Source organism: Microchirus variegatus, assembly GCF_963457635.1.
Source record: "Microchirus variegatus genome assembly, chromosome: 3".
NCBI lineage: Eukaryota > Metazoa > Chordata > Actinopteri > Pleuronectiformes > Soleidae > Microchirus > Microchirus variegatus.
Genome location: NC_139804.1, coordinates 35,810,098 through 35,821,989, shown reverse-complemented (window position 1 = coordinate 35,821,989; position 11,892 = coordinate 35,810,098). Strand labels below are relative to the sequence as shown.

Sequence of the window (11,892 nt, the reverse complement as noted above, 5' to 3'; positions counted from 1 at the left end):
ATGACGCAGATAAACACCAAAAAAACAGCGTTAATAGGAACTTCCGGTCTAGTTCCGCTTTAACACATTAGCAAGTTGTAAGTAAAATCCATGTGCACTGACGACACCTTTATAAACCATGTCCAAATGTCCAGCTCTCTCTGCCTACGTGCGTTTATATGGTCTTAAACATCCATTTAACATGTGCAGACGTGATCATTCTTAAGCCATTTGTAAGAATGTGGACGAAAGCGGTTACTACATTCAAATTCAAAATACAGAGGTCTTTTAGGTTTTCGCTTTCTGACGTAACTGGCAACCCGTGGTTGCTCGGCAGCTGAGACTCTACTGACTGCAATGATTGGTAGACGGCGGTAGGTGGCGCCACATGACGCCAAAACATGATTTCTAAACATAAACATGATTTGCAGTCTGCAAAATATTTTTTTTAATGCAAATATTTTGTCTGTACTGTTGTTGTTGGTGAGTTCAGTTTGTTATATGAACATTATTCCTGAGTCTGTGACATATTAGGAGGATTTTATGGTCCAGTTGCTTTAGATTTATTACATAATGCACCTTAAATTCTCCTATTGACACAAGAACAGAACAACTAGAACAAAGCTCACTTGACTCACAAAATTCAAAGATGTCATACATGTAGTGGTCTTACACTCCACCGCACACAAAATCTGCTCGCTTTTCTGTTGATTTTCGCATCAAACACGTGAATGCTAACGCCTGCAAATTGGTACTGCCCTCTAGAGGAAGTATTGCACAATGTCTATACACGTGCAAAAGACGTGCAGACTGTGTGTGAAGGCCTAGTGATGGAGATAATGGAGTATGAATGGGCCTTTAACCAGCATTGAGTAAACTTCTGTACATGTACCGGTGCCATACATTTATTTAATATTTAGAGTAAAAGTCACAAACTACAGCTTTAAGAAAAAGTTTGGATAAAAAATAAGCAAGCACCCCAGAAAGAATCTCTAGTCGAAAAAAAAAAATTGACCCAAGATAAGTTCAACCTGAAGCTGAGCGTTAATTATCATTACTATGACTGTTTCATGTGTAAAATCAAATAGCGCTGGAAGGAGGTGGTTGATGGTGTCTGACACGAATCCTCTCCCACAGTTTCCCTGACAAATCACATGAAAACCCGTATTAGTGACATTTTGTCTGTGGTACAAGTGAGTATGTGTGTGTGTGTGTGTGTGTGTGTGTGTGTGTATGTGTGTTCCATCCTACCCGGAGAGCGGGGGTGAGGCTGCATCATGTGATTCCTTGGGTCCTCCTCATGGATCACAGTCAGCCCTGACCTCCAGTTTTTCCAGTTCATCTCCTGCACCCTGAAGTTAAAGATTGAAGACATTTCCTGTAAAACACTAGCAACGCTCAACATGATTATATACTGAAATAACACTTCTTAAGAGGTCGCTTTACCTAAATTAAATTTTTTTAAAAAGACCTTCGCTCCTCACAGTGGTATAGATCTGTGCATTATTTCCTTTTGTGCAAAACTGTCTGTCTGTCTGGCAACTTCCCCCAAAATGTCCTCAAATATAAGCTAATATTCAGCTTTGTGTAAATAAGAAGGAAAGGTTTTCATTGATGCTTGGAAAGATATCAACAGATAAATATTAGGAATTATACTGAGAAGATTTAAGGAAAGAAAATCCCAGGTAATCAGTAGAAAACAGGATTTTCCAAGGCTTTGAGCCGTGTAAACATCCATTTCACTTGGGGTCACTTACAACTGTCCTTATTTTTTGAGGGAAAAGCAATTTTTTTTTTCAATGAATATAACATGAAATGAATCATAAATACACTCTATACATTGTTAATGTGGTAAACGATTATTCTAGCTGCAAACGTCTGTTTTTTAATGGAAAATGGATATAGGTGTATAGAGGCCCATTAACACTGTTCTAACATTGTGTTCGCTAATGGCGTCAGAAGTCTATTGAATTATTGATTAGAAAACCCTTGTGCAATGATGTTAGCACAGCTGAAAACAGTTTTGCTGGTTCTTTGACCAAAGGGCAAAAGTATTATTTTGAATAAAAATCATTATTTCTAATCTTGTCAATGTCTCGACTATATTTTCTATTCATTTTGCAACTCTTTCGATGAATAAAAGTGTGACTTTTAATGGAAAACGCACAAAAAAATCGTATAGGTGGTGAGCCCAAACTTTTGAACGGCAGCGTAAATGTAATGGTTTACCTGAAAAATGTGCGATTCTCGTCGCTTTCACTTTTCACAACCACCGTCCTGCAATCGCTGGAGAACAGCCTGTTCCTCAGAAACCTGGGCAGTCCTCTCTCTATGTCCAAGATTGTAGAAGCTTTCTGAGGATGTGGGACAAAAATAAAAAAAATAAACGAATTTTCTTATAAGTGTATCAGACTTTTTCTGTTTGCCTAAGTTTTGTGTTGTTTGCACGTCATCTGGGTGTACTGTGCTGCTGCTTCTTCTCCTTTAAGAATTGTTAGTACATTAACAACATTAGACTGACTGACAGTTTCCCACCTGCAGGTTCCAGATGTTTATATTTTCTTTGGAGATTCTGTCGACTGTGTTGCCCATCAGGGCGATGAGCATGTTGAGAAGCAGGATGTACGTGAGAACGATGTACGTGATGAGCAGGATGTAGAAAACCTCCTTATACTGGAGGTAGTCGGTGAACTTCAGATTTCCCATTCCGATGGTGAACTTGAAGAGCTCCAGCATTGTGAAACGGAGGTCGTCGTACGTCGGCATCTCGTCAAATGTCGGGACGCCGACGCTCCCTCCATCGATGTTCTTGTCCTCCTGTTCTTCAAGAGCTGAAATGGAGTCGGCCATCAGAGTAACAAGGGCTGTGGATGAGGAGACGACAAATATAAGTCTTTGCAATGACGTCATTACAATGTGATTAACCTTTTGCATTTGGGGCCCACGGTTGGTGTAGTGGTTAGCACATCCCGGGTTCCTGGGTTCGAGCTCCGTTTGGAACAAGTTCGGAACAAGGGCCTTTCTGAAAGGAGTTTGCATGTTCTCCCCGTGTGTGTGCGCGGGTTTTCTCCGGGTTCTCCGGCTTCCTCCGACAGCCCAAAAACATGAAATATGGGGATTAGGTGAATTGGTCACTCTAAATTGACCGTAGGTGTGAGAGTGTGAGTGAATGGTTGTTTGTCTCTATATGTGGCCCTGTGATGGACTGGTGAACTGTCTAGGGTTAGGGGTCTGCAACCTGCGGCTCTAGAGCCTCATGTGGCTCTTCAGCCTCGCTTTAAGCGGAACTAGACCGGAAGTTCCTATTATCGCTGTTTTTTTTGGTGTGTATCTGCGTCATTACCTTGTTTATGAAGCCCTGACGGTTCGAAACAAACAGTTCAGCCACTGCTGAGAACGTTGTGTTTTATTGTAATCTCGGGGCTCAACGAGATCACTGAAAATCCCGTAATAGTTACGTAAGCAGCGGTTCTCCTGAACAACCGATCGTCCTGCTCCGGGCGGTAGTCCGGGCACATCCGGTTGCGTACATTGAACCGCAGAAGAAGAATAACGTCCGTTGTGGAGGTGTTTCACGAGCAACAGTGTCTTCTGACTCTGGGTCTGACTCCGGTTTAAAGTCATAAAAGGGACTGCGGCGGGGAGTCGTGAAGAAGCTATTTTTAAACACTGTTAAAACAATGTTTTGATAATGAGTAGCAGTGCATCCACCGTTCCAGAGGGGGGCGCTGCGCTTCTGAGAGCTGACGTGATAGATTACGTCACTTCCAGATACCTGGCCAATCACAACACAGGTGGGAAGGCTCTACGCTGGCTGGCCAATCACAACACACTCTGTCTTCTCGGGCGAGATTTATGGCTAAAAATAGCGCGACTGACAAGCGCTTCGAAAAGGACAGATTTCAATCGGCTCGTTTACATCAACTAGGAGGATTTTGACCATAAAAACAAGTTAATATATGTAAGTAGACCTCCATAACTCACATATATGTGCAACAGGACCACTCTATGTGACCTTTAAGCGGCTCCTTCTAGCGTTGAAGAAAAAAGTATTCATGTTTTTCACACTTTTTTGACAAGATAAAGGCGTAAATAGAAATGTTTTGATGTTTTATCCGTCACATCCAGTTGAAAAACCTCCCCCAAAAGCAAATAAAACACTATAAAAAAATTGTTTTATATGTCGTTTTTCTATACTTTAAAGGTTGGGTATCAACTTGCGACAAACTGTGGTTCTTTAAATTGAGTATATATGTGTATATACTCTATACAAGTGATTTTATCTTCATTTTTAGGATCAAATAGGTTTTGCGGCTCCAGATGAATCTTATTTGGGTGAAAATGGGACAAAAATGGCTCTTTTCACTCTAAAGGTTGCAGACCCCTGGTCTAGGTTGTACCCCGCCTATCGCCCAGTGTCAGCTGAGATGGGCACAGCACCTCCCGCGACCCTCCGGTGGAGGATAAAGTGGTAGATAATGGATGGATGGCATTTGCATTTGGAAACGGAAGTTCAGAAGATGTTTACCTGCAGAAAATCCAACCAGCAAAACCACATAGACACATAGAAAGGTCATCAGGTCACCCAGGAACATCTAAAAACAAAATATACGTGAGTCCCCTGTGACATAAACACGACACATCTTCTCAAACCTCACCTCGTGACCAGTGAAGTGATTTGTTTTGATTGGCGGCAAATGTTGTACAATTACATCTTCAACCTACTTTGATACGTCGTACAAACCAATTCTTACTCTTTGCACCATGACGGCGTATATCCCCATGTGTTTAGAGCCTCTGGAGTAGTAAAGGACGTTGATCCAGGCAAGAGCCAGAGACAACACGAGGAGTCCAACGTAATCTCTCCGTCCACTGATGTACAGAACTGTGCAGATCAGGAGAAGTGTCGCCTGCAGGAAACTGCAAACACAACCAGGAGCGGTGAAAACACTAATGACACGAAGCAGGCAAACCTCCTCTGACACGGTGACACTTACAACAGAATGTCAAAGACTCCATCAGTGTACAGAGACGTGAAGCTTGGTGGGTTCCTCATGAAACTAGTTATCTATGGAAGCAGATGTAAGTACATTTAAATGAATGTCGGCCTATTTCGTGTGACGCACGAGACCAGATTCTACTTTCTCACCGATTTGTAGAGAAACCACGCTGCTCCTACGATGGTGAAGATGTCGCCGGTGACACGGAGGGAGTCTACTCCTCTACTGCTGTCGTCAATGTGAAACGGTGGCTGCGGGTGAAAAGGTCATTTACAAGGAAATACTTATTGTTGTTTTAACAATGTACGGTTTCAGTGCAGTGTCCAAGGCTCGTGGTCACATTGATTCTTTGTGTCATGAAATCCAGGACGACTGATTTGTGAAAGGTTTCCCCCTCCATTACCAATGTAATGTTATCCCTTCCATTCATCCATCCATCTATTATCTACCGCTTTATCCTCCACCGGAGGGTCGCGGGGGGTGCTGTGCTTATCTCAGCTGACATTGGGCGATAGGCGGGGTACACCCTGGACAGTTCGCCAGTTGATCGCAGGGCTACATATACAGACAAACAACCATTCGCTCACACTCTCACACATACGGTCAATTTAGAGTGACCAATTCACCTAATCCCCATATCGCATGTTTTTGGACTGTGGGAGGAAGCCGGAGAACCCGGAGAAAACCCGCGCACACACGGGGAGAACATGCAAACTCCTTGCAGAAAGGCCCTTGTTCCGAAGTTGTTCCAAACGGGGCTCGAACGCAGGAACCCGGGATGTGCTAACCGCTACACCAACCGTGGGCCCCGATGTAATGTTATGTTATGTTATTATGTTATTGTTGAAATGTATGTTTGTTATTTTGATTGTTTTGTTCAGTCTCACCTCCCCTTCCTTTCTGTAGTAGGTCACAGTGGTGAAGATGACCAGGTATACCAGATACAGCAAGAAATTCATCAAGAATAACTTGGAAGCGAACCTGTCCCATTTGTCCGTGAGAAGACTGTAAAGTGGCTCGATCTGGAGCATCTCTGGTTGATTCTGAGGGAAATACAGGAAAAATATTAGAGCATTGAAAGGAAGAACAAAAAAACATTAGAAAATTAGAAAAGACCATAAATTTTCTAACCGGACTTTCGCTCCCAAAGACGATTATGTCCAACACAGAGTTGTCTTCGTAGGTGTCGATGGAGCTTGTGTCATAAAGTGAGGAGTGAACGGGTCCATAGACCCATTCTGTGATCTTCCTGCACAGCGGCATCATCTCCTCATCCACAAATTCTCGGTGCAAAATGTGCCTGAAGAGCTTTTCAGAGAGAGATGATCAGATTTAAAGTTACATTAAAGAGACGGACGGTCATTTTTATTTTCTGTGCAGCTCCTGGACCAAAACTTCACAGGCAGAAGTGTGAACATGGCTGCCAGAGCGCGGGGGAGAAAGGAAAAACTGATTTTAGCCACATAAATAAATAGACCTATACTATGTATGCTATCTTAATAATATGGTCACCACTTCATCTCGATGGATGGATGATGGCCAGTGTCAGAGATGAACAAGAGCTCTCAAATCTGTTCCCAGTCACAAACAGGGGTGAAGCAAAGCTGTATTTTAGCGCCAACACTAGATGCATTCCAGAATAACAACACTGGGACTGATGGTGTTGCTATTCAATCTGCAGGGATAACGAGCCAAAAACCAAAGTGCAGGAACAGGAAGGCACTGGGCTAGAACTCTTGTTTGCCGAAGAGTGTTTGCAACAATCCAGCGTACACCGTCTTGGGCGTACACCGTCTCGTGCTGTGCACATAGATAATCCAGTGCAGGCTTTGGACACAGTGTGACAAAGGACTGGCATCAAGCAGGAGACTAAACTGCAGGTCTACCAGGCAGTCGCACTGCCAACTCTTATTTTGAAGCCTGGACTGTCTACCAGCGGCGTGGTCAGGAAACTCAACCAATTCCACCTGAGCTGTCTGAGGAAATTGCTGTTTGATGTGGGAAAATGTGTGCACCATGTAATGTTGATACATGATAAATGTGTGCAAAGTGATGCAATTTTTTGCAGAGTTTGTCTGAGGTTTGTTTCAAGACCTTCTTATCTCATCACTGCAGAAGCAGCGACTCACCACACAGACCATGTATTTAACTGTGTGAGTGACTGTGTTTTTGTAGTGGGGGAACATCGAGTTATAGCGTTAGAGCCTATGTTCCTATTGTAAACCATATTTTCTGCTTATTAAAAGAAGACAGACAGCAATTATATCTTTTCTCACCAATATTTACTTACCCCAATCTTCCCCAGTTTGGCTGCTAACTTCAGAGGAGTCAAGCCCTGGTTATTTTCAATCTCTTCCAGATTGACTTGTCTTGTCTTCTCGAGCTTGGTGTACTGAATGAGGATCTCGTCGTACATCTTCACAAACATTTCGGTGTTTTCTGGCGAGTTTTCCGCGGCCAAAGTGTGCAACACGGTGTTTCCTTGTGAGTCCTTGTCGGTCAAATCTGCTCGTCTGTGCGGGTTATCCATGAGGAAGGACACAACGTTGGGCTGGTTGGTGCAGGCAGCCAGCGGCAGTGGAAGTTCTCCTGAAGGAAACAAGCAAAGCCGAGTTTATTTATGAGGTCGTGCTCAACTGAAATAGAAAAAGTAAATACATTTTGTTTTGACAAATACATGACCCAAAAAAACTCACAATGGTAAACTTCACAGTAGTGTAGGCCAGCCTTCGGCAAACTTAAAGGTGTAAGAATGTGGCCAAAAACGGGTACTACATTTAAATTCAAAATGCCGAGGTCTTTTAGGTTAGGTTTTCTGACGTAACAGGCAACCCGTGGTTGCTCAGCAGTTGAGACTCTACTGACTGCAATGATTGGTAGATGGCGGTAGGTGGCGCCACATGCCAAAACATAAACATGATTTGCAGTCTGAAAAATATATTTTTAATGCAAATATATTGTCTGTACTGTTGTTGTTGTTGGTGAGTTCAGTTTGTTATATGAACATTATTCCTGAGTCTCTGAGACATATTAAGAGAATTTTATGGCCAGTTGATTTAGATTTATTACACCTTTAAGAATGTCACGGCCCATTTTAAATACAAAACCTTAAATGAGCTATTGTTTATTTGATATACAGTGCATTTAGAGCAGTGTTTCTCAATCATGGTCCTGTGGACCCACTGTCCAGCATGTTTGAGATGTTTCGCTGCTCCAGCACACCTGATTCAAATGGTCAGCTCAGTCTGGTGTTGGAGCAAGACAACTTCTAACTAACAAAGAAGACGGAGGAGACAGCAGAGAGTAGAAGAATGGAGCGAGCTGTGAAATATCCCATGAAAAGGACACCATTGTTTCCTAATGCATTTGGTGAAAGGGAGGGTGGAGTCTGTTTGTCACAGACTCACCAGTAGATGTCACTGATTCTTACACACTGTACCCTTAACAAGGACAACAAATAAGCAATAAAATATGGCCCAACATGCTCCTGGTTATATTTCAGATTTAGCTTTACTCACCAAAATAAAAGCCCAGTCCTGCATCACGCTGGAAGAAGGTTCCACTGGCTTTGGCTTGCACATCAGCTCCTTTCTGGACCAGCAGCTTCACATGATCAAAGCTCCGTCTTTCAATGGCGACGTGCAGCGCTGTCTGACCTGTGACGTGTGGGTTTGTCGTTAACCTGAGACATGTGGTATGAGATACTTCCACATAGGGATGTACGGTCAGTGCAGAGAACCAACCAGACGGAGGCTGCATCCACATTAACCTTTAAGTGACACACTCACATATGAGGCAGCAGTAAACCAGCAACTCCTGTTTGTTGTCTGACTCCTGAGAGCTAAAAATGCAGATTTTCTCTGTGGACTTTGGTGTGGGAGAATGAGTGGTATACTAACTTCAATTTACGCTGACAAAATTGTGCTTAATTGTTCAGCCCAAGATGTAGGTAATATTAAGATTTGATATATTACATTTTATTTTATCTAGACATAAAAAGGTGCATCTGTCCAAATAACTTCTGCAAACAAATCCATGCTATGTCACCCACCTTTGTAGCAAACGTCTTTGTAAGATGCATTGATTAAGTTTTTTAAATCTCCAGTTTTCTCTGCGATGTCGAGGAAAATGTCAATGGTGTCATTTCTTCCATCTTTCAGGTTCAGCAAAGCTTTGAGGAGCACTGTTTTCCCGGTGACGTCATCTGAAAGTGGTGCACACGATTAGGTATGACATCAGTGAAAGTTCACATAGTAGAATAAGTTCACTTGTTATAATAAGTTAAAATACTAGAATAAGTTCAAATAATAGAATAAGTTCACATGCCGGAATAAGTTAAAATACTAGAATAAATCCACATAATAGAATAAGTTCGCATAATAGAATAAGTTCACATAGAATAAGTAAAAATAATAGAATAAGTTCACATGCCAGAATAAGTTAAAATATTAGAATAAATCCACATAATAGAATAAGTTCGCATAATAGAATAAGTTCACATACTAGAATAAGTTAAAATAATAGAATAAGTCCACATAATAGAATAAGTTCACATAATAGAATAAGTTCGCATAATAGAATAAGTTCACATACTAGAATAAGTTAAAATAATAGACTAAGTCCACATAATAGAATAAGTTCACATAATAGAATAAGTTCGCATAATAGAATAAGTTCACATACTAGAATAAGTTAAAATAATAGAATAAGTCCACATAATAGAATAAGTTCACATAATAGAATAAGTTCGCATAATAGAATAAGTTCACATACTAGAATAAGTTAAAATAATAGACTAAGTCCACATAATAGAATAAGTTCACATACTAGAATAAGACAAAATACTAGAATAAGTTACAATACTGGAATAAATTCAAATGCTAGAATAAGTTCACATACTAGAATAAATCCACATAATAGAATAAATTCACATGCCAGAATAAGTTAAAATACTTGAATAAGTCCACATAATAGAATAAGTTAACATGCTAGAATAAGTTCACATACTATAATAAGTTCACGTACTAGAATAAGTTCACATGCTAGAATAAGTTAAAATACTAGAATAAGATCACATACTAGAATAAGTTCATATACTAGAATAAGTTCACAAGCTAGAATAAGTTCACATGCTAGAATAAATCCACATAATAGAATAAGTTTACATGCCAGAATAAGTTAAAATACTAGAATAAGATCACATACTAGAATAAGTTCATATACTAGAATAAATTCAAATGCCAGAATAAGTTCACATGCTAGAATAAGTCCACATACTACAATAAGTTCAAATGCTAGAATAAGTTCACATGCTAGAATAAGTTCACATGTTAGAATAAGTTCACATACTAGAATAAGTTCACGCTTCCAGTCTCACCACACCAGGTTATTAGTGAATGGGAATGAGAGAATTTTATATCCCAGAAGCCCAATTCACAGCCAGCTTCCTCTGGTTTTATTACTTTCACTTAAGAAACACGTCACATGTGAGAGTGGAACGTTGTCCTTCAGAGACTCTCAACTCAACTCAACTTTATTTATAGAGCGCTTTAGGCAGCTAAAGTTGGTACAAAGTGCTTAACAGTACAATAAATAAAACATGGCACATAAAACATAGGAGACAAAATAAAAACAATAAAACTATAAAACAGTAACAATGTTTAAATAATAAAAAACAATAAAACTATAAAACAATAAAAATGTTTAAACAATAAAACACTAAAACAAGAGCAGAGTCTCATGCTGAGTTGAACGCAGAAGAATAAAAATGTGTTTTAAGATGAGTTTTAAAAATGGACAGTGAGGGGGCCTGTCTAATATGAAGCGGGAGGGCGTTCCAAAGTTTGGGACCGGCAATGGAGAAAGCTCTTTCCCCTCTGAGCTTCCGTTTAGACCTCGGTACCTCCAGGAGCAGCTGGTCAGCTGACCTGAGGCACCGAGCAGGAGTGTAAGGATGGAGAAGCTCAGAGAGGTAAGGCGGGGCAAGACCATTTAAAGATTTAAAAACAAATAAAAGAATCTTAAAATGGACTCTAAAATGCACAGGCAGCCAGTGAAGGGAGGCCAAAATGGGAGTAATGTGCTCCCTCTTACGTGCTCCAGTTAAGAGGCGAGCAGCAGCGTTCTGGACCAACTGGAGACGCGAGAGGGAGGACTGGCTGACTCCAAGATACAGAGCGTTACAGTAATCCAGCCGAGATGTAACAAAGGCATGGATTACTGTTTCAAAGTGCTTTTGTGAGAGAAATGGCCTCACCTTTCTCGAGACGACACAAATAAACTGCTTCTTCCTACTTGCCTGTGAATTCTGGGCTCGTAAGTCGTTTATTATTAACCAACAGGTAGTTGAGCAGACCGTCGAGCTGAGTCGTGTCTCCCTGTGATGCTGCTTCAAAGAGCCGATCCCTGGTGAATGCTGACGTGACAGCAACACCGTCAGTGGTGACGCTGTATGGTTTGAAACATAGAGAAACACACACATATCATTGAATGCATCATTACAGTAAGAGTAATCTGTGTAGACACCAGCTCCTCCCAAGTTGAACCAGTTACTTTATCATTTGTATGTTGGTGTCCATAGGAGTGATCTCTGCGATGTCTGTGCTCAGAAGCCAGTCCAGCCTGTCAGGGATGTTGTTGGGCTTCTCGTCCTCCTGTGGTGGTTCTTTCTCCATCTTATTTGTTCTTAATGTTGTTAAGACCAGAGGGAATTAAATAAATAAACATAAATACAGGTGTAATTCACAAACATACGGCTAATCAAGAAAAATAAAAAAAGCATGTCTATATAACAGGCAAATACAGTGAGAAGGCATATGCAAGTAATTAATTAAATGAATAAATAAATAAATAGACAAACAAACAAAAATACAGTGAGATAATCAATTCGCAAAAAAAAAATTCGAACACACAC

The 11,892-nt window shown here is 40.9% G+C and overlaps 1 protein-coding gene across 1 annotated transcript; it reads right to left on the bottom strand.

The window, feature by feature from the left end:
• Nucleotides 1–1,059: 1,059 nt before the first annotated feature.
• LOC310925159 (transient receptor potential cation channel subfamily V member 1-like) lies at nt 1,060–11,653 on the bottom strand (the record flags this gene model as incomplete). Its single annotated transcript, XM_083887033.1, has 15 exons — nt 1,060–1,121; nt 1,231–1,331; nt 2,209–2,333; nt 2,515–2,843; nt 4,508–4,574; nt 4,734–4,899; nt 4,977–5,047; nt 5,129–5,230; nt 5,867–6,022; nt 6,111–6,287; nt 7,270–7,568; nt 8,498–8,635; nt 9,031–9,183; nt 11,278–11,426; nt 11,532–11,653. 15 exons carry the CDS (start codon nt 11,651–11,653, stop codon nt 1,060–1,062), a joined length of 2,217 nt encoding a protein of 738 aa, XP_083743159.1.
• Nucleotides 11,654–11,892: the final 239 nt, after the last annotated feature.